The following is a 27,432-nucleotide window of genomic DNA, read 5'->3' as shown; positions in this document are numbered from 1 at the left end:
CTCCCAAGAAGAGGAAGCAACAGAAGTTGAAATCAACTTTCCATTAAGATGGGGTTAGCTTTAAAAGTTGAAGATTCACTGGAGGTTATGTGTCTTCGTAGGGTTATGGAGAATTGATTGACCCCATGGGCTGGATCTCTACGAAGAGGTGACAGAGGAAAGCAGCAAAAGAGAACAGAAGGGAGAGAAAGCAAGAGCCACTGAAGATAATGCATACTTGTTCAGCAGTTACAAGCCCAAACACTTGCTAGATCTCACTTATCCACATGAAGCCTTGGTAGAATCACTATGGGATGCTGGGACACCCCTAATCAAATTGTCTCAGTGGTGAAACAGCCACCAGCCCAAGAGACTACCTACTGCAAGAGGCAGTGGGAAGAGAGATGGTCATGGTGAGGCCTGATGCAGAGCGTCGACAGAAAGCCTTACACTGAAGCTAAGCTGAGACCATCTCATGGTTTTGGATCTGATAAATCCACCTCTGATCTTTCTTGTAGCCTTACCAGGGATACAATTCCGCAAGGAAAGGCCAGCTGTCCATCTTGCTGATAAATGGAAAGTTTCCTGTTCGAGTCTGTCATTGCTTTGGAGGCACATGAGAAAAGCAACAGTGATGACTGTGAATAAAAGGAACAGGAAGATGGAGCAAAAAGGTGTGAGAGTATAAGTTACAAGGTGTGAATGGGTAGATAAGCAGGGGTACACCGTATTGACTTCTACTGTTGACAAGGGAGCTTAAGGGATTTGCTACAAATAGGGGCAGTGTGCAGTTTTCCTGATAGAGATGCTTTAGAGTTGAAGGACCAGAGATTTTCCACAAGACAGGAAAAATTAATAGACAGGAAAGGAAAAGAGCATTAAAGTAAGCAAAAGTTTGAGCTTAAACCAAGGGATTTTCTCTGAGAAGGTAAGAGAAATACTCAAAGTGGAAAGCAGAAGGAAGGCAGAAGAAGGTATGTTATCATAGACATGGAAGAAATGCATACAGGGCAGCGTGGCTTTCTGGAGAAGACCTGGGTCAGCATCTGCTGTGACAGGTTCTCCAGGGCTTTTACAAAGGCATCTCTCTTCCCAGCGTAGCCCATAAGGGCTTGAGTCTCTCCTCACACCAGTTTCACAGCAGAGCAACTCCAGCAACTGAATCTCATGTTCATCAGCATATGAATTACAGCAGATCCAGGCACTTGTGTAGAAACGAGAAACGTTCCACCAAACCCAACATCTAATTTGACTGGAGCAGTGGGAGGAACATGCAATTTTCCTTTACCCATAGGATTTGGTATGTCCAGCAGAGAGATTAAATCATTTTCTGGACCCAGTGGGATCCATCTCTCTGTGCTGAAGAGAGAAGTGAGATGAAATCAGAGATGGCCTCAGCAGGTCATTTAACACAGTCGGTTGCCTATGTACATAGCCCAGGAGCCAGCAGGAGAGCGCAATGGCCAGTTCAGCTCTCATTCAGTGGTTTCACTGACCAGAGAGAAATGGCCACAGCTTTCCCCCAGATGGTGAAATCTCAGAAATGGGTATGAAAATCTGAGGGGAAAAAAGCTTTTTAGTGACAACTAGTCATTATTAAGGTCATCCTTACTGCTTGGCTCAGCCGGAGACCGGTTGGGTCAGGAGTGTGAATAACTCCTTGGAGAAGGGGCAATTTTATTTCTCTTCAACTGAGACAGGCAGGACCACACGGGTGCAAAACCCATTGCTGTCCATTGTCACTTTTCTCTGGGTTACCTGTGACACCAGCCACGATCAGAGTCACTTGTGCACTTCTGCATCGCAACCTTCATCAAAAAACATACCAGAGAATGTACTGCAGGGACTAGGAGGCAAGAGGGGCTTGAACTTACCAGCTTGGACTCGTAGAGCTGTATGTTTTTGCCAAAGAACCTGTGAGGTAGAGGCATCGAAGATAATATCCCATGCTGGGCTTGATATGAGCTTTGAACTTGGTCATCTGCCGCTGATTTGCTAGTACCAGGCAAGTCCTCTTTCCCGGGGGATGGATACCGAGGCGGCTCGGAACAGCCTGGAGACAGGACTTTCTTCAGCGATAAATACCTGACTGATGACATCTCTCTGCTTGGCGACGAGTGCCTCGCAGGGGAGACCTCTCCTTCTGGTGGAAGGTATGTTCTTGGGGACAGCTCTCTTCTGGGGGATAGATGCCTGCTGGGCGACAGCTCGAGTCTTGGTGACACACATCGCAGTGGAGATGCCTCCCTCCGGGGAGACACGCGCTGGCAAGGAGACAACCCTCTGCCTGGGGACAGGCACCTCAGAGAAGACAGCTCTGCAGTGGGTGAGAATCGGTTCGGTGAAGTTTCATTTTTGGTTAATAGGTGCTTTCTGGCTAGCATTGGTCTGCTGCTGCCACCACCTCTGCCAGAGTCCTGGCTCGGAGACCACCTCTTCCTTGGGGAGGTGTCTTTTGAGGTTGCCAGGTCCATAACTAAGGCCATCTGTGGCCTTGTGACAGACTCCCTTTCAGCAGAAGCCAATTGTTCGGTGGAGGTCAAAGCTGGTCTGTGGAGACTCAAGAAGCTGTGGCACACAGCAACGTCACTGCTGTCTGCTGACCACTTTGTTTCCAGCCCTGAGGAGGAGGCCTGCTGGCCTTCACCTGCTTTTTGGCTGCTGGAAACAGTTTCTTGGGCTAAGGACAATGCTGTTTCGGTGCCTTCCTCTTGAGAAGATGGAGAGCCACCTGAAGAGTGCATCAGGAGGGTGGTATGTTTGCCTTCCGGCAACTTTAAAGGTGGCTCATCTTGGCTCTCCTCTTCCTCCTCATCTTCCTCGTCTTCATTGTCATCATCCTCGTCAGATTCCTCTAGGTCTGAAAACTGGTGTTCTTCAATTGGCTCAGATCCCTCCCGCCCCTCAGAGTCCTGGAATAGGTCTTCACTGGTTCCTGAAGGAATGGGCAAACAGAAAACAGAGATAATGGGCAAACAGAAAACACACATACAGGGACTATTTTTGTGCTCAGAAGGGGACAAGAGGGGAGAGGACCTGGCTATTTCACAGCTTCTTCTGACCATTGGTTGCAATGGTGCCTACAAAATATCTACAGCTGCCAAAATACAGGGAAGTTGCTGGGATAACCTCTCCCACCCTCCACATGTTGGGCCTTTTCCTGCCTAGATTAAATGGAAGTTAAACATTAGCAAGACAACTTCTTGGAAAGCAAACAACAGGATTGAAAGAACCTCTGTGGATTTTCCCATCTTTTGGTAAATTCCAATTATGATGCAGATGTTGCTTTGTAACAGAGGAGTTTGGAGTCTGGCTGCGCAAGGGCTTTCACTGGGATGTTTTGTAATAAGAGCTTTTAAATGGTGAGGAGTCTACAAAAAAAGCAAAGTCTAAAGCGTTTGAAGTGTGCAGGTGAGAACACAGCATCTCCCTTCTACTTGAAGGACCAGCAGAAGCCGTCTGAGATCGGTACCACGCTCCCAAGCAGGTTGGTGCAACATCACCCACTGCCCTGCTCTGGCTAATGAAAACCTGCGTTTCCCCCTGCCAGATGTGCACTGATCCTGGCAGAAGTGCAAGCTCAGCCTGGAGAGGTCCATCGGGAACAGCCACTGGATGTCACTGTAGCTCAACAAAATCGCACTGTCAGGAGGTTTCCTGCAAGCCACCAGGGCTCATGAAACACTCGTTTCTCACACTGTTTGTGCCATACACCAAGGCGATGGGTGCAAAGCTGATGGCACACTCTATCTCAGCTCTGGAAGGAAGGAGAGTGCCTGGATGCTGCTCTGACACCTGCACGAAGCCGTGTAACTAATTGCAGCGCTGCTGGCCTCTTTACCCCGTCAGTTCAGCCTAGGACACTGTTTCTCCTCTGATGAACACTGAAATGGTTTTCCATTTAGAGCTGCCATCTGTCAGCAGGACAAGCCGGAGGGGAAATTAAACAGAGCTAATGCTGAGGCTGGACCACACCTGCCTGCAGCAGACAGAGTGGTTTTCTGAAGGGGACGTGGCCACACAGTGAGAAATCACTGTGATCTAAGGATAAAAAGTCTCATTTTGCTTACTCCAAATAGCAGGGGCTTGGTAATTAGTGCTCATGAAAGTATCAGGCATTACCACTGCAATAAGACATCTATTTTACCATTATCCACCCAAGAGACAGCCTGAAACGCCTCCCATTTGCTCCCCACCCCGTTTCAAAAGTATCTGTAACTGGTCTGCAAAGCGAGAAATACTTCAGAACTCCTACAGCATCGAGTCAAAGCCATCCGCTCTCCACCAAGAGGCTGACTTTGTGAAATGCTTGTGTGATGATGGTGTTTGCTGGACCCCGGATCCAGCGGCGGGTTGTTTGCAAACTCCCCAAGGAACCGAGTTCAGAACAAACATTATTGCAAACAACCAGCGCTCCCAGCTGTAGGGTGAACTGCGCATATTTCTTGCTTGGCAAAGGAATGCATTTCACTACTGGAGCTACGAGCTTGTCCCTGTCTCTGGCTTTGGGGTTGCGGACGGACAGGCAGCTATAGCCTCAGCCTCCACTGAGTGGCTCCGAGAGCCTTGTGCTGTGTGGTCTCCTTTTTAGGCCCCAGTCACACAACAGACAGGCGCTGGCCAGGTCAGAGAGCAAGGGCAGAAGTGTGACTTAGGGAAATGTGAAGGCAGCTCTGCACTGGGGACTTGTTTGCATTTGCCACTGAGGGAAACAGTGAGCCCTAGGACAGCCCGAAGGGAATTGGCTTTGGCATTCTAATGCGCTTCTTGCAGGCAGAAAGAGAGCTCAGCTCTGAGCTCTGAAATGCATCTTCCTGAGCTAATGGGCTACGGAAGGGCAAATCAGGAGAAGACAGAGAGGGAGACATGGAGAAAGGAAGGAGAGAGGGAGCTACTGAAAATGTGCCCTGTTGATGGCTTCGTTTGAGGGTTGCATTTCATTACATGCCTGCTATTCTAAGGTTATTCTACCAAACCTACTTGTGCAATCACACCAAGCGCAAACAATGCAGGAGTGAAGAAGGATACTAAAATCTCCTTTTATAGTAACACCCCTCACTTTCTCCTGCCCCTTAAATAGAAATAGAAACAATCAAGTGAAATACAACTCTAGTTTAAAATAATCCAGGGAGCTTTAGGAACTGCTGCTCCCTCCCAGCCTGCCCCCAAAGGAAAGCACGGCAATCTCCCTGCACTGGTTTGTGACACATGGAAATAGTCTTCCTTTTTTGCTATTACTCTTATTATTTAATTAAAATAGCCCTTTCTAGGCTCTGTTTTAAGGCAAAGAAGACAGAAGATACACCGTGGTTACACAGAGGAAGGCTCTTTGTAAGCCACCGCTCTGAGAACAGGGGATGTGCGATGCAGCTGTGATGTCTGATTTTTCATGCACCTTTCTGCATTTCTGTTGTTTTCTCATCCATCCAAATAGCCCCAACCATTCCAGTACAAAATGCCATCTTCTGTCCATCTTCTTGGCTGCTTTATTTAGTATTTACTTGGCATTTGTGAGTAACGGGCCTCCTTACTCCTGAGGCGAATAGCTGAAATCTCAGCAGAAGCCCAGTGTTAGCTTTAACCAGGTGATAAAGAACTTGGAAGGGAAGAAAGGAAACATCCTCCAATACCAGGCCTTCCCATTTCCACCTTTCTGCATTCCTTCCTGGCAGACCGTCCTCTTTACACAAACACAAATGGTCTTCATCAATGGGAGGAAATGGGGACTGTATATTTTCTGTAATTCTACAATTACACGGATTGCTTGTATAATGCAATGAAGTCCAGACTGCACAACACATTCCAGCGAGCAGCCGCACAGCCAGCAGCAACAGCGGGAGAGGAGTCCCTAATGAAAGCTAATGAGTTCCTCTCCTCTGCAGTCCACGTAGGGCCCTTCCTTGCTGGGCTTAGCAGGTGTCCAACCACCACGTGCTCAGCCACAAGCAGTCAGGGACCGACGATTTGATGGTGGCCATAAAAACAGTCCCCCAGCTGACGGTCCCATCCTTCCCAGCTGAGTTGGAGATGCAGAGCGGAGCTCTCTTGGGCTTTTGCTTAGACCTACTCTTCCCATAAGGCCAAAGGCTGAGACCAGCTCAGCTTCATCACCTGCCAGACCTCTGTTTTCACAAGCAGAGTGCCCCCATGAACAGGCTTTCAACACCCTGCTGAATGCACTGCTATTAACCCTGTGTGAGCAGGGGGATGAATGACTGAAGGAAATGATGAATGAAAGCATTCCCCTGGCCCGGTGCAGTGAGCCCTTGCAGTTCTGTCCTCAGAAACCTGCAATTACGTGCAACATAAATAGAACTTGTGACTTGCAGGTATTCAAAAGCGAAACTCAATTAATAGGATTCATTAGTTCTAATTGGCTGTAATGGAGAGGTTTAAAATAACAGTTGTTCTTTCCAGAGTTGTGCAACCGACATTTCAGGAGCCACTTTCCTCCTTCCCTACCCAGCTTTGAGCTGCAGAGGCATCCCTGATGGGTGGTACAGCAGCAGGGAGAGCTTTCTGGAGACCATCGGCTAATCAGTTCTTTTAAGTGAGTTCCTGGGCTAGGAGAGCTCTCCAGCAACCCCACACGGGAACAGCCTCCCACTGCTCACACCACCCCAACACCTTCCCCTTGGGGCTGCTACTGCAAAATCCCTGACCAGGTTTTCTTTTGGCCACGCCACTCTTTGGAAAGGCCACAGCCGAGTACAGCACGTCTCTGCCTGATCAGGAGGTTGCTCTGAAGAGCTGGAGGGAAGCCAGGAGTTCAAGCAGATTTAAAGGGAAGCAAGCCATCCCCTGAGGCAGACAGCACACTGGTGGCCAGGTTATTCTTAGCCTTGGTTAGATGGGAGAGCCCTTTGTCAGTCCCTGCACATGTCAGGGAAGGCACTGTGAAAGGGGGCACAGGTGTCTGGCAATGCTATAGGGCTCTTTATTTCTTCCACCTCCTTGTCCCCTGGTCAACCAGCTGACTGCCCCTGGCCTTAACCAGCCCCTAAGCCTGAAAGGGCACGATGCACTGCATTGGGGATCACTGAGGTTTGGGACTGGTCAACCAGTGGGACTTCTCAGGTACCTCCTAGGTGTTCTCTGCTGGCAAGGTGAGCCATGGTCTGTTCAGGTCAAAACCAGTCTCATCAGCCCTCCAAGCCATAGCTGCCCCAAAGCAGTGAACTAAGGCCTGCAGCCCCATCAGGTTGCTCATCTGTGCTTCCAAACCAGGGTGGCCACATCCAATCCCTTCTGCAGGAATGCTAATTCCTAAACTGTGCTCAGCATTTCTGTGGATGTGTGGGAGATTCCCTCAACCACAGATACCTTGCTGATTGCTCCTCAGTTTAAGTTGAGATGATGTTTTGCTGGTGCCTGCAGATGCCATAGAATCATGGAATGGTTTGTGTTGGAAGGGACCTTAAAGCTCCTCCAGCTCCAACCCCTGTCATGGGCAGGGACCCCTTCCACTAGAGCAGCTTGCTCCAAGCCCCTGTGTCCAACCTGGCCTTGAACACTGCCAGGGATGGGGCAGCCACAGCTTCTCTGGGCACCCTGTGCCAGCGCCTCAGCACCCTCACAGGGAAGAATTTCTTCCTTATACCCAACCTAAATCTCCCCCGTTTCAGTTTAAACCCATTCCCTCTTGTCCTATCGCTACAGTCCCTGATGAACTGTCCCTCTCCAGCATCCTTGCAGGCCCCAAGCACAGTGTAATTAATGAGCATGGAGATACCCCAAGGACACAGCACACTCCATTTGTGAGCTTCAATATCCCAAACCTGAGACATAAAGCACCTCGGAGGCTGCCCAGGCTCCCCCAGCCCTGCGAACCACCTGCACCACAAGGGAGCAAACCCCATTCCCACCATAGGGAAAGACACGTTGTGACTTTTAATTACCTCTGAAGCAGGGAGCACGCGGCACTGCCCATGACCCGGGAACCAGCTCCTTTCCCAATAAAGCCTCTGATTGACTTGACCCCAGCAGGGGAGCGGGGTGATAAGCGCTGTTTGTTGTTCCTGCTGAGTTAACATTCCCTGGCTCCCGGCTCCAGCACTTGCTCAGCTGATGTTCGCTTGACAAAAATAACCGTGGCGCCGGGTGTTTTGTGCGGCTCATTTTAACCCATTGTCAACAAACCCTTGCGGGCTGCGGCAGAACGAACCCCAGCGATGGGGGAATCGGCATGGTTTGGGGTGAGACAGAGTGGGGGTGAAACAGGAAACGGGGCGTGGGGGGAATGCTAAAGGCAGCCACAAGAGCTGCTTTCATACTGGGGTTTCTGGGGCGGCAGCCAGGAAGGGTCAATGGTGCCGTGCCCAGCCTGCAACGCAACGCAACGCAAACAGAAAACACCACCCGGCTCCGAGGCACTGGTTTACCCAGGAATAAAGGCACTGTGACAGAGGCAGACCTGTGCTCCCAGAGCCTCCCTTCGTGCAGTGTTTCCTACCAGCACAAATGACCCGCTGAGCACAAATGCAGATGACTCAAACTTCACGAGGAGCTGAGATCTGCTCTCCCTAAAGCTTCTTCCCCATCATCCCTGTGCTGCAGCTCCAGGCCTGAATACTCAGGGTCTTGCTAAAGGAAACAGAATAACAATCGTCAAAACATCTAACTGCTCCCCGGGGACACATAACTGAGCCCTTCACAGCTGTTGGGCTGCAGCTTCCAATAACTCGGGTAAAAGATCCTTTCCTAGCTCAAACAGCCCAGCGTACGTAAGACTTCCCCATGCTCCTTCATCTCCCGGCTTGGAAATCTTCCTCACCTTCCCCTCCCAGCATTTCGGATGGATAAAGCGCTCATGGTCATCACACTCCTGTCTGATGCTGCCCAACATCCCCAGAGATGTGCTTGGGATGACTTCAGATGCAGATACTATAAACCAGGGTGGATATTGCTAAACGAGAGAGTCATGCGTCCTGCTCAAAGAGCAGGCAGACTCCTGCATATACAGAGCTTTGGGCAGGCTTCGTGTGTGTGTGTGCTTGTGCAGAAGTAGGTGAAAGAAATAAGCAGGTGAGTCAGGGTAAATACATCTTGTAAAGCACTGGGAATAATGCCATTAAATGTCAAAGCAATATCTTATTTCAGCCTTGCCGGCTCTTTCCCTACTGAGAAACCTTCCAGATGATTTCTGGCCTGGGTGATTCACCTTCATCCTACCCACAGAAAGGACCCATGAGAATGAGGGATGCAGGAAGGAGCTGCTTACACCCCATCCTGGTATGCTGAGGTCTTCAGCAGTGGTGCAGGGTCCAAGCTGGGCTTGCCTGCAGGGACAGAAGCAGCTCCTGCATGCACCAGTCCCTCCAGACACAGCCCAGGTTTGCACTGGTAGTTTGGAGTCTTCTGGGATCAGCCCAATACAGGAAGATGGGCACGTATGGAAAAGTCCTCCTCCAGTGACCCTTTCAGGAGGAAGGTATCCTCTGAATTATTAATACTCCTGTATTGCTGGAGCGCATCCCCTCTGCAAGAACATCAGCACAGCCTGCACGGGCCATGCACCAAAGCATCACCCCCATGCTCATGCTCATCACTTCAGCTCCAGTAAAACATGCTATCACATCCCAACCGAGGTGCTGGGACTGCTTTTTCTTCTCCACCCACCACACTGTGCTTGCAGCAAAGTCGAGGTTCACAGCCTTATGCAATGCATCCTTGCGGATGGGTCTTGTTTTCCTGCTTTTATGCCCAGGAGAGACACAAAGCACATCAGGGAGACCCTGAACTCCCTGCCAGAGATACCCCAAAATACCAAGCAGCACTGCCTCATGCCACAGATCTGCTATTTATTCTTATGTGTATAGCCCATATGCAGAGCGCTGGATCAAGCTAAGGGTGCTCCCTGCTCTTCACTCTTGTCTGCAGCCAGCCAAAAGACTTCAGACAAACATGCACAACCCTCAGCAGGGAGACACAGGATCACACTGTCCCATGGATGCAGCACCCCAGGATGGCCCCATAACCCACCCCCTGCAAGCAGAAATTCACTGACTCGTGTGCTGGAAGGAGCCTGAGTGAACAAAACCACTCCCCATCTTTGAATGGATGATCTATGGAGCACATCTCCTCCCTGAATGGATGCTGCCCTCTCTTAACAGCAAGAGCAGGTTTATAATGTGACAGATTTTACCTTCTTCGGCTTCCAGATCCACCAGTGAAGATACCAACACGCCCATCTCCTGACATTTTTTGCTGTGGGCCTTTGACTTCATGTGTTTAGTCAGATTCCCTGAAAAGAAGCAGAAAACATATTTTGCTCAATACGGCTCTTTTTTCCCCCCATTTTGCAAGCTCAGCAGTTCCAAGTTAATAATTTGGCTCTGAACCAGACAAAGGAGGCCTCTGACTCTCCCCAAACCACTATCCATTGCAAATCCCCTGTGACACAAGACTAAGTCCTCCCTTTCATTCCTCTGCTGCTGCGCTGGGATGGAAGAGGAGGTGCTGGCAGGGTTGTAAGACGTTTCAGGTGTTGTGCAACCTGAAAAAACAGTTGTGGTACACATTTGGGTTTGGAGGCAGGGAAATCCTGGCTTGCTTTCAGCTGTGATGGTGCAGCAATGAAAAATGGCAGGAAAGTAGGGAAGAGAAACACATCTCAATCTAGTACCACCTCCCACCTCATCCCAGCACACAGGGTCACCTGCCTGGAGGTGAGGAGCTCCTTAGCACCACAGGGTGAACTGCTACTACCAAAATGAGTGCTCAAGGTGCCAGAAACGGGTTAAAATCCCCACAACCACCCCACAGGACGGCTCAGATGCTCTGGCAGGCAGTGCCAGGCTAAAGTTCTCTGCTCCCTGAAGCAGGAGGAGTCCTGAGCACCCTCTGAAGCCCCATGCACCAGGCTCTGGCAGCACTAATGAGGCTTCATCCACTGGGATGTGGGGGCATCGGTTACTGCTCCAGGGCAGTGTGATGGGATAACTCATGGGCACAGCGGCACCTCTCTAATTCTAACTCCCACATTACAGGCAGGTTAATTAGACAGCTATTAACCCTGCTAATATCCAAGGGAAATACTGAACAAAGAGGAACCTCTGTTGAGGGGGAAAAGGTAGGAAGGTGGAATGCAGAGAAATACAAAGGGTAGGAGAAAAAAAGCAAATATGTCCTATTTTTCCCTTTCCTCTCCCACATTTCTTTATGGGCTGAGCTGCTGATGAGAAGAAAGCTGGGCTCTTGCTGAAGCTCCACCAAGGGCTGCTTCATATCCCAGCAGAGCCCCAGGAGCTGGCTGAGCACTCCAAGCCCACCGCAGCAATATTGATGTGCCACGAGCCTGTCTGTCAGCCAGCACCTGAGAGCAGGGCTGAGCACAAGGCTTGTTTTTCTCACCAAACTAGAAGAGGAAAAAAGGGATTCTCACACTTTATTCTACCCTTCAGCTGAGGACTGAGGTCCCTTGGCTGGTATCCTCAGTCTCCCAGTCCCTGAGCTGGGTGGGAGTATAAGAGGGCCTCTATCAACCTCTCCTCCCGCTGCTCTGGATAGTATAAATAAATAAGCAACCATTCACTGGAGCAGAGAATTACCCGTGATGCCCTCCCACCTCAGAAGAGGGCCATAACCATCTAGCTACCAAGTTAAGTTTCCCTTTAGCCCATGAATTATTTATTTAGCCCATTTTGTACAAAATGGAATAGCTCCAACAGGAAAGACCGAGAGAGACAAAGGCTGACTATATATCCTTGTGTAGCTGGCACCCATCTAGGATGTGGATTCAAAGGATATTTAATAATTTAAATGCAGCATAGCAGCTCCAATAAGAGAGATGTATTATTTTTCAACTTCATGTCTAAATACCCTTAGGCCCATGGTTAGGACACTCGGGTATGAGGATGAGGGCAGCTTGGCTCAGGTCCTTGCTCCGAATCAGACCTCTCTTTCTCCACTTTGGACCAGGGGTGTTGCTCTGGACCCAAAGCCACTCAGAACTTTGTGTCCAGTTCTGATGAGACAGATGGACACAAGATCCAGTGAGCCAGGTCTGGATCCTGGTTCACATCCACAGATCCAGACAAGATCATGCTCTCATGGACACCCCTGATCCCGGTGAATCACCATTGTTTTAAAGTGAAAAAATGCTTCACCAAAACAACGAGTCCAAATTGTGGCCTCATGGAACTGGAATTCAATTTTGGACCTAACTAGCAAAAAGGCAAACTGACTCAGTCTGTTGAAATCAAACCCTGCTGCTGCCTGTCCGTCACACACATCACATCTTGGCTGGCAAAATGACCCATCTTTGTGCAGTTACCACAGCAAAATCCCTCACTGGATTCCCTCCAGTGACAATAAACACAGAAAACAAGCCCAAGTAATGGTGTGAGAAGGGGGGGTGTTGGTTAACCTGTGGTCTGTGGCACCTCGGGAATTCAGCTGTGATCCCCATGGTGGGAAGAGTGGGGAAGGGAGGTCCACCAGGCATTTTAGTGCTCCCATTATCCTCAAAGCAAGCTCATAAATCCACTGTGTTACAAGCATCTGGTTTGGCTAAACTGGAAGGGCATAACATCAATTACTTGAGGGGTCGGTGGATGCAATGATTTGAGCAAGACTTGGACCTCTCCATACTCGAGGGAAGGACTCTGGTCCTCAGAGGCATCCAGCGGCCACCTTGGCCACTTCAGATGTCCATATACACAATTCCTCCCTACTACCTGCGCTCCAGTGCCATTGGCAGCACACGCACACTCTACCCTTTTGCTGCTGAAGGGCTTGGGCAGACACTTCTGCAGCCTGCAGCTCTGTGCCCATCCCTTCACTGCACCTCTGCTGTGACTCAGCTCCACCCTGAGCAATAGTTTGACTTGACAAGCCATCACTGTCACTTCCCTTCTTATTGTCTTTCACTGGAGGCAACGGTCCTTGTGCAAGGCAAGGCCATGGCTTCTCCTCTGCCTTGCCCACCCAGGCTGCCTGCACAGGCAATGCCAACCCCCCCCATACCAATGAGCTTATGTGAAATACCAAAGGCCCAATTCATAGCAAGCGTTGCTTTCCTTCCCCTTCCACTTCTTTCTGCTCTGCTTCCCATCTTCCTTCATCCTCATTTGGTCTGATAAAGCGATACCCACACGTGCTGAGGAGCAAGATAACCCTGCAAAGCTCTCAGTGCAAATCCCCTTGGTGCACAGCCTATCCATGTCCAGCTTTCTGCATGCACGCCATGAAGAAATCCCACCAAAAGAGGGATGCTGCTATCTTTTTAGGGAAGGGAGACTCAACAGGCTGGATTCTCATCTGCCCTAAGCTTGCATCATTTTAAGGAAGTTAAAAGCTCGAGGCTCACTTACACCATCTGAGAAGTTGAGTTATTAACTTGGGAGCAATTTGGAGGACAATCATATTTATCTTATCAGGATTCTTCTTACAGTTTGTGTTTTTAGACCCCTTAATTAATGCTGGCAGGATTAAATGCTAAAGTCCTTCGGCAAGTTTCCAGTAAAATCAAACACCACTTTGCCTAAGTAAAAACTGGATAGGAATCCTACAAGGAAGGACTCAAAGCTTCTTGTTGCCTTAAAGACTTCTGGCTCGCAACTTAAAAAAGAAGAACCAAACCCACTGAGCATTGCTTCCTTGGAAACAGTGGGAAAAACATACTTGGAGGAGCAAGAGAGAAACCAACAGGGGGGGAAGCTGGATTTCAAAAGCAGAACAGTATCCCAAGCAGGTGAGGGGTCCTCACTAGGAGTTGTTTACCAAAAAGGTCCCAGCTTTAAAATACACTGGCTATATATAATAAAGCCAGGAACCAGTGGAAATTGTGACCCCATCCCAACCACTGCTGCACTGGAGGACATGCAGTACCAGCACAGCACTCTCATTACCCCTGCTTGGAACTATGTAATAGCGGCTGCTTAAGCTCTTCCATGTTGTGAGGTCTTATTCTGGACTTAAAGCAGCTTAAGTACTGGTGTTGTTTTGAGAAAGCTGGAAGTCTAGTGTTCCAAAAGCACTTAAAGCAGCTTCATAGGGACCAGAAGTGATTTCCCAGTTAAATTTAAAGAGGGAAATTAATTTTTCAGAGTATCCATGACCGTATTTTTCAAACGTTAAAGCAAAACATAGGGGACAGAAACATGAAGATCCTTGGAAAAAATGATCCTGTCTATCCCCAGGCGTGCACCACGATTCCTATTTCTCCTCTTAAATGTGAACAATTTAACACCAGCAAAAAAGCTCCCAAGAGATTACCAGCTGCATCATCTCGGCATCCAAGGTGATGCTGCGATACAGACATTCACAGCTCTGAAGGACTGACGAGTTTTCATACTCCTCTTTTAAAACACTATGCAAGGAGAGCAACAGATTCTCTTCAAGTAGCAGACTCACATTTTGCTGTGAGACACACTCACACACAGAGAACCAGCCACAGGCCAATGCTCTTCATCCCAGATAAACCCTTGAAATAGGTTTTATGTGCGACAGGCTTTCATTTAGGTCTTGGCATGGAGATACTGTTCCCAGGTGAGACTCTATGAGAAGGAAAGCTTTAATTTATGTAACTTATTAGGCAAAAGATTTCAATTTAAAAAAAACACTGTTATTATCTTTTATTCTTATTGACTTAGATATTAAAGCCGAGAATCTGAAGATCTGCCTGCCTGCCTCTATTAATAGAGGCTATAAAATGTTAGCCTTCTTCTGGATCAAGCCTATCAGCTTGTGTTAGCCAAAGACTAATCTTCCAGAAAGGTGCCCAGGCTGGATTTGCAGATTTCAAAATACAGGGAATTAGCATATTTCCCATTGAGACTTGTGCTGAGCCTTAATAGCTGCACTGTTTAAAACAAAAAACAGCTAATATTTCACTCGAATCTGCCAGTTTTTTACTTCCAGCCCTCATTCCTTGTTATTTTTTACCTTTCCCTGGGAAGTTACAGAGCCTTTTTGCTCACAGTGTTCCATGTCCTGTCTGGACCACTGGGCCATTTTCTGTTCCCAGCAACACGTCTCACGCCACATTGCGTAAGGCAGCAGGCAGCAAATTCCTCAGGATAACTCCATCCTCGTCTCATTGGAGGTTTGTGACATCCCGAGGAGCAGGGGGAACAAAGCCTCCTCTTATCAGTGGCTCCAGAGGCATGCTCAGACCCTTTCCCTCTCCCAGCCGCTGAGGAAGGGCCCCAGCACACACAGTACAGGGGCAATCTGTAAATCTCTATCTCAATCTGTGCTGCTATAACAGCAGTTAATTCTTCTGGAGCTTCCAGCCAGTTGGACCCGGTCTATAGTTTCCAGAGGAGGCTCAGCAGAGCGCTGAGTCTGCTGGAGCAGTAATAATAATAAACTGAGCAGCCATAACCTTGCCTTTAAGGGCTGAGGGGGTAATGCATTTAATACATTAACATGTTCAATAACCTCAGTGCCTGTCATGTGCTGATTTAAGGAACTGAAAACTAATTTATTAAAGGAAGACTATGGCTGAGGACATGAAGAAGTCTGGTGTCTGGAAACTGTGAGTGGACCAGACTATCAAATGGATATCTTCAGCCAACAGGCACTGATGTCCTTTACACAGGCACCTTTTAAATTAATATGAAGTTCCTTGTCCCTTCTGACCTCCAAGCAAAGGCAACAGCATTCACACAGCGGGCTGCTCCATACACTTCGTCCAGAAATGTAAAGCAATCTTAAGTAATCAGGACATGAGAGTCTGATGTGAGTCTGAACGAGGACAGAAAATAGCTGTGGAAATGGATAATGCCTGCACAGGGGGGGAATGGATGTGCCAGCACTGATCCACATCCCCAAGCCACCCAAGAGTGCGCTTCCCTCCAGGTTCTGGACATGAGTGACAAGGGAAGGCTGGTGGTTCCTGTGTCCCCTCTGGGAAGGTGGTCAAGGGAAAAGCTCTCCCCGACCTTCTTGAAAGGGAGACTTGTTAAACTGCAAGTTTTCCTTCATTTCCTTCCTGGTAAGAAAATAATGAAGAAGCTGCTTAACTTCTTTTAAACAACCTCTTGGAGGCCATGGTAACAAACCTCTTAGGAGAGCACTACTACAGTGGAGGTAGAGACACCTCATTAAAGAGGCACATTTCTATCTGGTCCAGAAACGTAAAATCAAATAAATCCTTACAAACCAAATTTCCAAGGCTGCTGTTCCCATCAGCCTGCTGAGCACCCAAAAATCCCAGGGATTTGCTTTAAAATAAGAACAAAAAGGAAGAATTTCCCTGCAGTTCTGTAACCCGAAGGACCAGCTCTGCTTACAGGGATGGAAATGCACAAAAAGCAGACAAACAGGGTCATTAGCAAAAAGGAGGGAAATATTTAAAGCCCTTTCTTTTGCAGTTTTCCCAGTTGTTGGAACACTGGTATGGAGTTTCCAGGATGGGGAGAGGAGAGGGAGAGGTACATTTTAAACAGATAAAGATCCTCATTAAAAATAATAGTAAAACAAATGCTTAACTGCTTCCAGCCTACTTGAGAGTTTAGAGCATTAGATCATGCGGGAGATATCTACCACAGCCCAAATGAAGACAGCTCCACATACATCCCCCTTGAGTTTATATTGAAGGCTAAAATTCACTTGGGAAAGCTGATTTCTAAAGGAGCTTCAACACAACTTGTGTTTTTCGCAAGTGCAGCCCGGTAGTGAGAGCTCCAGCTTCTCCATTCTGCAACTAACTGTGGTTGCAAAACTGCCTGCCAGGAAGGAGGACCCTAATGAACCAGGGCACAAACCAACCGATTCTAGACATCTGCAAAAGAAGCTGTGAACCATCCAGTTCTGCAAACCCTCTGTCGCCAACAGCAGTGGTTCTGTAACTGGGCTTTAACTGAGGACTTTATCAGCACATAAAGTTGATCTTTTTCTCCCTTTCCAGTGACTCTTCCAAAGAACCCTGTATCCCCATCAGTAAAACAAACAGCTGCAAAGTCATGTGGAGTATAAGCATGCCCATAGGACACAGCCAGGGCTCTGATTGTCACCCCCTTCCAGCAAAGAGCCATCTCCATGCAGTTCCAAGTTACCATCATCCAACTATTTGTCCTGAAATCACTGATCTGTGGAAGCTCTTCCCCACTCATGCATCCGTAGGTAAACTGCATTTAAATCCCAACACTGGGGTTTGCTTTTGAAGGAAGCATTTCCATGCCACCTTCCTCATGCAAGTTTCCTGCAAAGCTGAAGAAGGGAAGTCCCCTGGAGGCAAGTGTCTATTTGCAATGTGCAATCAGCAGTCAGTGCTGACAGTTTGTGTGCTTCAAGGAAAAAGAGATGAACAGCAAAGCAGCTAGAGAAATGGTGAAAAGGATGGTTTGATTGCAGCATCCTGAATAAAAGCCTTACAGAAGCATGGTGGAAAGCAAGGTGAAGTGACTGAAGAGGCTGAATGGATTCACCTCTCAAAGGAAAACCTCAGAACAAAGTAACAAAAGCAAGAGGGAAAGAGAAAGAAAATGAACCAGAAATAGCTCCGGGCTGGGAGGGAGAGAAAGAGCCACTGCTCAGATCTGCTGCATGTGTCTGACCAGAGTTTGGCCCCTGTATCACTTCCCCATGCTCACACACACGTAGTGATTACCAGCACACTGGTTCCCAAAATCACCCGCCAGCTTTACCAGCAAAGTCATCAGCTCCAGACACTGACCACCCTGAATCACCTGGCATCTGGGTCACTTGTCTAGCATGGACGTGCCCCCATTGGCACGTCAGGGTAAGCACACGTGCCATGTTCCACACACCCAGAGCTTCCTCACCCCATCTGTGCTGTGCCACTTCCTTGGGTAGCACCGTTTTTGGGGGGTTGATGCTCTTGTTGAGTAATCGACAACCGCAGTTGTGTTATCTTCTGAGATTTGCAATGATGGAGCTACAGATACTGAGCATTTCATATTCGTGTCGAACTAGAACCAAGAAAGTGAACTCAACATCTTTATTGCAAGACGTGCTGCAACCAAAGATGGAGGGGAGATCTGCCAAACTCACATGAAAAGTTAAGGGGACCTGGGCACCTCCAGCACTTTTGAAGTCTTTACCCACAGTCTCTTGGAATAGACTTTTTTTCTGCATGTGGTTTTGCACTTTCCTGATAGAATTCACTCACACACTCACTAAAGCAATGATGAGGGTTACTTGCAAAGAGTATCTGGTGGTAGTGAAATCGTGGATCATTAATGACCAGATGTCCTGGAATGGAGGCTTTGAAAGAAGAAGTCTACTGATATGATATAGGAAACGTGGAAGCTACATGCAACTGCGAAGGATGAAAATGTGCAGCGCAAACAGATCTGAAGAGCATAAAAAGCCACCCAAAGACTGTCTCCAGGTGCTCGGTCAGAGCACGCTGCCTGTACCCAGGAGCAACTGCTCTCATTCTGAGGTGCTTTGGTTTGTAAATCCCTGCCAGTGAAGCTGCATTTCGGGATCATTCCCTTTAAGAAGCACAGATGGGATGGCACAGATGCTGTGCTGCAGCCAGTGCTTTCCACTGGTCATCTTCTGACAATGACAGCCAATTTGAGACTCCCTCATCCCCCTCCCTCCAGCTCCTGGGCTTTTCCAGACCCTGGGAAGGCTTTTCCTTCCCCTTCACCAGTACCCCCGAGAAGGCTTGTAAGTCAATATACTGAGCAGAGGAGCTAGGAGCTGACTGTCTCTTACCTTTGGTTTTAAAAGCAAAGTTACAGTACTTGCAGACATATGGCCTGACGTCTGTGTGCGTGCGAATGTGTTTCTTCAGCATGCTGGGTTTCTTGCAGCGAATTCCACACTCCTCACATACATACTTCCCTCTTCCACGGCCTCGCACATACACATACTCTTCGTTTGATTTGTACCTATGAGCAACAGGTGTCATGATAAAAAAAAGAAGATTCCCACCTCAAAAGTTGTCACAACTTCCCTGGATTAATTCAACGCGTTACGGACGCCACCGCTCCCGTTCCGCATGTGCTAGCTCAGGGTGATCAGGCTCAATTCAAACTACCTTCAAAAGCTTTTGCCCAGATGCCTAATTCCTCTTCTGGAACATGTTCTTAGGTCCTGCTTCTCTGTACAGACAAATAGCCCAAAGTCTGAGTAAGCAAATGTCCTGGTTTTCCCTATCCTCAAACACAAGCTGAGGCACTCATAAAAGCCTGAATAAGATATGTCACAGTCCAGCCCGGCTGCACGAATCATTTCTCTGTCAGCCTATGCTGTGTTTTGAAGTGTACATAGTGTACATAGTACAGTCTGTCACTGTACTATGCAAAGTAGTGAGCATCACAGAACACACATCCTACTTAAACCTCTCATGATACAACCATTCCCACCCATTGTGACAATAAAAGCCATCTGAGAAGACTGCAATACCACACTGCAAATTATGGTCCCTGCATGGGCTTCTGCTAGAATGAGACACCCAGAATGGACACAAAGAGAAGAAAGCATCCACTTTTTAAATACACTGTGCTAGCACTAGATGTGAACACCGCAGACTCCAGGCTCCTTTCTCTTGGCACAGTACCATGACTTAGGTTTAGCCAAGAGAATGAGATTGGTCATCCTTCCTTCACATTGTATATTCATTTACTTTCTGTCCACGCATTAGTGTATAGGGAAGGCTCCATGATGGGGGTCTGAAAAATATTGGTGAGACTGAGACAAATCATTTAGCCTCCTGCCGTTTAGCAAATGGAGTCTGTAATTTCCTGTACTTGCAGCACATGAAGAGTAAGGTAACGTGAAATTGGTCCCCTCAGATTTTTAAGAAGCCAAAGTTTTGAAGCATGGTACTTCTTGCAGCTCATTTTTCTATCCAGGATGAATTATGCCCAAAAGCAATCTCCAAACATCTACATGTGAAAATCAGGTCTTCTAAAGCACCACCATCAGTCACCTTTTAGTATCTTCCCAATAAAGCCACATGTGGGGGAACAGCTTGTATTTCTGTCCTTCAGCATCAGCAGGATTTTCCTAGACCGTAACCAGCATCATCTGGCAGCCCAAATATTCTCTTCTATCTCTTGTAACTGAAACCACAGCAATGGCATCTACCCAAAGAATCAGCAACAAAAAACCACCAAGAATCAGCACCAAAACCCCTTCAATCACAAGGTTCTTGTTATTTGGCCAGAGGGGACTGAGATAATATCTGAAGAGCACACACTGACTGCCAGCCTCCACCCCAGCATGTCCAGCTATCCACATTTAACCATACAGATACATGCAAGGAGCTGTTAGGGATGGCCAATGTCCCTTCTTCATTCAGTCAGTGACTTGATGCTAAAGGAGCAAAAGGAACCCAGAAATCCTGATTTCCTTTCTTCTGTTCAAATCTGGATTTGAGGCTTCCTTCTGGCTCTCCTCTCTTTCTGTCATTATGCTGGTAATCACCTTGCCATTTAAGAAATGAAATTGCTCCTTTATCAGCCTTGTACTTATTCTACCTTTAATTACACTCTCACTTGGCAGTCTCTAAGCAAGTCCTTTGTGTCCAACAGTCCTTTCCTCAGCCTCATTAACGCTATCAGGGCTGGCTTTTCCTGGGTAAAATGGGCCACGTGGTTTAATCTGAAATCAGACATTGCAGTTTATCTGCCACTGTGTGAGCGTCAGCCATCCCTCAACACAGAGGTTTTTCTACAGCTCCCTGAGACCAAGCGCAAAACACCTAGGGAGAGGAGAGAAAGAGAAAAAGAAAGGTAACCTAAAATAATACCAAACCAAACAAGGAGAAGAAAACAGGGGAAGTAATCCTGCTGTAACATAGAGAAGGCTGCTGCAAATGCCATCTGTCTGCATGGAAGGCTATAATATGTTTATGGAGATAATTACTTCAACATGACGCTGGTATCTCTGTGGATCTAATAGGCTCATATGATTTGCATCAGAAAGACAAATCAATGACAGCTCACTTCATGTGAAGGTTTACCCTGGACAAAGGATGTCCCTGCTCCGTAAGGTTTGCTGTAACCAGATCCCTCTAATAGCCACAGTTGGAGTTTGTGTCAGCAAATCTGGGCTTCTCTTCCAGAGCACTGTGGAATTCATAATCCTGTAGTTAGCAACTTACACCTCCTACAGTGTCACAGCTCCCATCTAATACTGAGATGATTTGAAACCCAGGAGGCTAACTGGCCATTATGAGCTCAGAGGCTAATTTAGGAAATAGCTCTTTCAAACAGACATACAAAAAGATATAAATTCTGTTATTTGTTGCATTTTTGGAACCGTTCTTTGCTGGGCTCTGCACATCTGTTGAATTCTGTGCAACCACTACAAACGCTTTTTAGAGCACGAGGAACTGGCAGAGCCACGGCAGCATCAGTACTACCACAGGCAGCACCAGATTCAGAGACTTGATGGCCCCAAAACAGGCCATCACTGCCAGGAGCCACAAGAAACCCAACAATGGGAAAACATGAACCTGGAGAAAGCTTTGTCTCAGTTCTTTCCCTTAAACTTAGTTGAAACCTAAAACCATGAAGCATTTATTCCTTTGCAGGCTTTAGGAGGCTTAGTTCTTAGCATTTGCTGTTACAAGTATCTGACTATCCTTTTTAGCCACAGACACGTCTTTCTATTTCTTTCTCAGTGCTGTGAGCCACATCCAAAATCCTCATGTGGCTGAAAACCACACGATAAAACCTTGGAGAGCAGAGAGGGAAGGAAGTCTGGTGGTTCACAGGCAGGAAGGGAGAGCAGGTTTCTGGGGGACTCATTGCTTCACACAGTTGGGCTGAATCACCCCTTCTCTCCTGCCTTCTACAACCACTGGGAATTCACCTTGCCCTGCAAAGCCTTTGTTGATGTGGCCTTGCTCATTAAAGCCTCAGCACGGCAGCTACATTTACATTATTTGCAGGTCACACACAGGCAGCCTCATTTTGTGGCTTTCCAGAATGTGAAGCTCAATGATGTATTATGGTAACGAACACCCCTGCTAAGTTCTGCAGCCACTGAACAAGTATTTCCTCGACTGGTTTTGACATTTGTTACACTCACTTGTTTGCTTTTTGGATTTCTGGTACCTAGTAACAGGAATCAGATATCTGATCCCTTTCCTGAGCCGCTGCGTTTGGTTTACTGTCAAGTGAACCGAGTAGCTCCAGTTGTTGCCTTCGGTGTAAGTCTTCTGGTTTTATTGATGGCACATTTTGTCTCAAGCTCCCTGCTCATCTGGCTTGGCTCAGACCTTCGGAAGTTCCTGATAGTCTGCCCTGGTGTTAACTCATCTCATTTATGTTTTATGCCACCTGCAAAATACGCCCTATCGCTGATAAATGCATAACTACTATAACGTCACTACTTGCCATCAGGTTGATTGCCTTTCCCGCAGCTCACTACTAGGTGATTAGAGTACCTCTTGCAATACCCACTCTGAAGCTGCATGTGAAGCACAAGTCCTTAGCTTACCCAGGGAAACACAGGGTGGGAGACCCTACAAGACTGCAGCCTACATAGGGATCACCACACACAGAGGTGATCTGTCTTTAAGGCCAGACAGTTACGATAAAATCTCCCTTAACTCAAGCCAAGCTACAGCAGAACAAACAAAAGGATTTCTTTACAAAACCCAGACCAAACAATGCCATTTCCAGGTTTTTAAAAGCATCATAAAACCTTCTAGTATCCCAGGTTACCAGACAGGGATATTGCACCAAGACAAACAATTCTTCTGAAGAATTATACAAGAAGACAGAGAAAGAGCTGGGTATGGGTATGGGAGGACCCAGGTGTGATTCAGGTCTTTGCAGAGGAAATCCCCCCTAGATGAAGCAAACTAAAGCCAGGATTTACTGCTTTCCCTTCCACTTGCATTTGGGATTAACAATTGTAGGAGTGCCCCTGGGCTCTGAAAGTCACCCTGGTGAGATCACGAGCCCACCTATGTGTAAATCAACATGATGTGGGCTTCTCATGTCCATCCTCCCCAGCCCTGCAGCCCTGAGAGGACATCAGTGGGGCTCGAGGGACCTGCTGAGAAGTGAAGGACTTGTCGGGAGGGCAGGAGCAAGGAGACATTCCTCAATGTGTTCAAGTGCCCCAGGCAACGCCTCGAAAATGTGATGGCCCCCCAGCACTGGCACCAAAGAGCGGATCTTGCCATGCTTTCCCACTGAAGTGGGACATTGCGTCTCTGCATGGAATGAGTAGGATCACATCCTGGCTGGGGGGCAGTGTGTTAAAACTCGCCTGCAGTGGTTTTTTTACACAGAAATGACAGTGAGGATCATCTCTAAAACCAAGTCCTTTGTGAAGGTTCCATGCCAAGCCCAGAAGAGGAACTTTTGTTCCAAGCCCAGAAGTGCTTTCCAGGCCCTAGGCTCTGTAATAGTTCTCATGACCAAGCAATGAATACTGGTAGAAATACATAGGTCAGTAACACATTTTTGTGATTTAATTTACTACATAAAGTGGGAACCTCTTCACAAACACACTTTCATGGTCTTCTTCTCTGTATTACCAGTTATGGACTTACTGACATTTCATGTTTATGTCCCATTGATTTACAGAGCAGGACACCAACTATCTGTCACTTATCAGAAAATATTTTTATGAAATAGTTGGAAAGCATTGAAGAAGAATGCAATATTAGCAGATGGAGAGACCATTTGCCAGTGTCAGGAGAGGTAGCAGGCAAGGACATCCTGCTGACGTTTTCAGAATCTACCAGAGCTGACTAATCTTGCTTAGAGACCCAAACAGGTAAAGTTACATGAGCACTGAATATTGCTATTTCTAGATCAGGTCATATCAAAAGCACATCATACTTTTTCAAAGAAACCCTTTAAAGCATTTAAAGACTTTGAAGGTCTTTTCCAACCTGTTTGATTCTATGAAGCATCTTCAGCCTCACCAAAGTGTAGGACCTCAAAGGGGGAGATGTTGCTTACATTTATCTGGTATTTTTAGGTAAAAAGAAGTGATGATCAAAGAACAATCAGGTTTCTTGCCTGTAACCCCACATTGTGCTTCGAGGTTAGCTGTTGACTGGAGGACAGGCTCACCATTCATACAGTCACTAGCACACACGTAAAACACAGGACAGCACGTCTGCTTACATGGAAACCAGTGGCAGTGCTGGGGTTCCTACAGCAAAACAACCCCTTGACTTGACGGCGATGCCAATGACCCAGACTGCAAAATGCATGCCAATTCAGCAAGAAATTCTAAAGGCAACTTCAGGAATAAATGCATCCTGTTCATGTCCTCTCTGTGGGAATCTAAACAGATAGGAGGAGGAATTTTATGGCACTGCAAAAAATAATGATCATAAAGGACAGCTCAGGCCCAAGTTACCCTTTCTGCTTTTTATAATATCCCTGGTGGGTCCCCACAGCTCAGATTTTACCTAAGGCAATTTTCCACATTTCTTTGAATGGGAAACAATAAAGTGGGTGTATCCCCACAGTGTGTTCCTTGTGATCATAGCTCTGTCAGCACGACCTTGGTGGCACTGGGGCCGCGTGGGACATGCCAGCTGTTTCAGAAGTGATGCTACCACCATGGGTGGCCAGGGCACTGGCCGAAAGCAGATCAGTGATTCTCCAGCCTGCCTACAAAGAAATGAACACTGGCACAGCCCCTGTATCATTGAAAAACGCCACAGGAGATGCTTCCTATAGCACTGCCATGTCACAAGGCAGACAGACCACCAGGATGTGGGGAGGTCAGTGTAGAAACATTAAGGAAAAGGAAATCTCTCTGATCACATCTGGGACATTTGGTCCAGGTTTTTGCCTTTCAAAATTCAAGTGGTGCCAGCAAACCAGAAAAAAATGGGTGAATGGGATGGTTGCAAAGGTGAATTTTGGAGGAAAGCATATCAAAAAACGAATGACTCCAGAATCATATTGAACCGTAGACAGTAAAAGGTCAAGGATAGACTAACGATCTGGAAAGGTGTACAGGATGGTCAGGATGGAGAGAGAGTCATTATTGGCAGTTATCCTAAAAACTTCAGGGTGAAACCAAGAAGTGGAAAATTGAAGCTAAATATAAAAAAAGATGGGCAGTGCCTTCCAGTAGGTTCACCCTGCACAAAACCACACCATGCATTTAAGCAGAATAACACCTCCTGCATGGTCAGCCTCTAAAGCACCTTTCGCTGGACACAGCTTCTTGGTGTAAATTTACTGGAAGGGCTGTCGAAACTGTTGACACCTCTGTAACGCACACAGAGGCAGACAAAGAGCCAGAGGGAAAAGCAATACAGAAAATATGCATAAACAACCCAAATCCACACAAGAAGCTTTTACTAACATAAAAACACAGGCCAGAGAATGACTTTTAATGGCATTTCTCCATCAGCAAAAGCATATCCTTTTGCCGGTAGAGCCCATTTTGATTAAAGAAGTATTGCTGGCTACAGGGACAAGAGGATTTGGGACTGGACTGCATGAGCTGGTCTGCACCAGGAGGACTGCTCCACCAACAGCTGTATCTGATCCTCCTGAAGCTGGCCCTCGAGCAGTATGGTATGTCCGAGACAGACCATGGGACTTCCTTCAATTAAATTAATCCAACACACAGGAAGCACAATAGCAGCAAATGTTGTATATGGATGTAAACTGCAAACCCAGCGCCGTTTTATATTACTTCTCTGAATATTATGCTTGAGTGAAAGCTTGATTCAATTTTAGGTTGTGGCATCGGACCTCTTCTAGCCTATTAGAAGTAAAATTACAGTTATCCTCATTACGGTTCTAGCTGCTGTTATACAACTTTATCCTCTCTAAGCTTTAATCATTTAATTGTCATTGCAAACCGCTATAAAAACACATCTATTGCAGAAAAAAGAAATCAATGTAAATAGTTGTGCGGTGCTTTCTGCAGCTGGAAGCCTGGGTTGGATTACTGAAATGCAATTAGAGATGAAACCGTACTGAAGAAATGAGAGAACATTTGCTGAAAGGCAAAAGCGTGTGCATTGGCCCTGCCAGGTGGTCAGCTTTAGCCACCTAAGCATGAAGAAATGTGGAAGTGTATTGATTGTGTGCACAGGCTAATCAGTCCCTTCTGGGCTTCCCTTTCATTAAATCCGATTGTGAGAGCAGAGAGGTAATGCAAAAACTCCCACGGTCTCTTTTGTGTAGTGATGGGGCTTTGTGTCCCTACCCTCAGAAAACGCCACACGTAAGTCAGTTATTACAGAGCTCATGCAACCTGAACACCTTTCCCAGCACCACAGTGCCATAAATGGGGAAGAAAATAGAAAGTAATGAGCTTCTGCAGCGTTTTGCAATGACAGGAAGATCACAAAACATCACTCCTGCCTTCCACCTCTACCCGCCTATTCCCAAAGATTTCCTTCTGTGTTTTTAGAATAAGTGAATGCTGTGTGACTGCTAACACAAGGCTGGGCATTCTTCCCAGCACCAGTCAAACAGGCTAGGTCACAATTCAAAAGTCCATCCAGGTAAGCATGCACGCTGTTCCCAGGGCACTGCTCCAATGCCACCTCCTTCTTTTGAAGAGCAAATACAAATAGGGTAAGCCAACTGCCATAAACTCATACAGCTGATTCATAAAATATTCACGGAGAAAGTCTCGCATGGAAATCCCCACGGATGTCCTGTCTCAATCCTGTTTCTTCCTCCTCTGCCCCCATCAGAATGGATTAAACAATTTCCGGAGAACCTGACATTAATGACTCCGTCTGACACTAAGTGACTCTCGTCTGACACAGATACTTCTTGTTCTCAAAACAGCTCTTTCTGCAACTGTTCTTCTAACTGCTATGAATGACTCCGGATGCCATCACTGGTGTAATTACAGGCTGCCTTCTTGTCCTTCTGTTGCTTGTCCTGTCAAGGACAAAGGACTCTGCTTGATGGCCTCACTCCAGTGCTTTATTTCACAGCACTCCCTGCAGTACCTGTATTTTTGGAGGCATGTTTGGGTCTTTAACACTTGTCAGTCCTAAACAGATCATCAGATTCTTGAAGAAACTGGTTTGGATTTAGGTTAGTTACAACTCAAGAATTTTTTATGGAACAGAAATATCCAATGTAAGAAGCAAGTGCCCACTGCCCGCTACTCTTGTTGCATGGTTGTTAGCTCCATGATCTATCCTCCTTCTCTATTTTGAAGCTGCTACCAGTATGCTCTACACCTTAACAGTCACAAAGAGTCAAAGAAATTATCATTATGAGGATTTGGCATTTGAGATGTAAAAGCATCTTGTTGGTGCATTTCTGCATAAAAAGCCACCCATTTTTGACAAAAGCAAGCTTTTAGGATACACACGACCCCTCGCTGTTCAGGTTGGATACCATCACATTATATCTACCTCCATATTTATTTCAGGCAGCCTTTTTTGTACATAATTTGCTGGTCCTTTCCAAAGTCTAGTCCATTCCTTACAGTAATCTTGATTTGAGCTAGTTATTACACGGGCAAATACTACCAATGCTTCAGTCTCTAGGATGTTTATTAACTCCTGAAATGCACACACTACAGAATGAAGTAGATCTGTGATATAACAGCCAG

General features: G+C 47.0%; 1 protein-coding gene across 6 annotated transcripts in view; it reads right to left on the bottom strand.

Annotated features, from left to right (window-relative positions):
- HIVEP3 (HIVEP zinc finger 3) overlaps window positions 1–27,432 on the bottom strand; it is a 244,363-nt gene that overhangs the window by 6,375 nt on the left and 210,556 nt on the right. For all 6 annotated transcript variants that reach the window (XM_061450011.1, XM_061450009.1, XM_061450010.1 and 3 more), the window contains 3 exons: window positions 18,616–18,791; window positions 10,124–10,222; window positions 1,854–2,914 (listed from right to left, as the gene is read on the bottom strand). In XM_061450011.1, the coding sequence (XP_061305995.1) occupies window positions 1,854–2,914; window positions 10,124–10,222; window positions 18,616–18,791 (1,336 nt within the window). The remainder of the gene's footprint in view (window positions 1–1,853; window positions 2,915–10,123; window positions 10,223–18,615; window positions 18,792–27,432) is intronic.

This window comes from Pezoporus flaviventris, unplaced genomic scaffold, assembly GCF_033815535.1.
Source record: "Pezoporus flaviventris isolate CSIRO_AGI_PZ_B2104156 unplaced genomic scaffold, CSIRO_AGI_Pfla_v1 ptg000008l, whole genome shotgun sequence".
Lineage (NCBI taxonomy): Eukaryota > Metazoa > Chordata > Aves > Psittaciformes > Psittacidae > Pezoporus > Pezoporus flaviventris.
The sequence above is the reverse complement of the archived record's forward strand: the minus strand, read 5'-3'. Positions and strand labels throughout refer to the sequence as shown.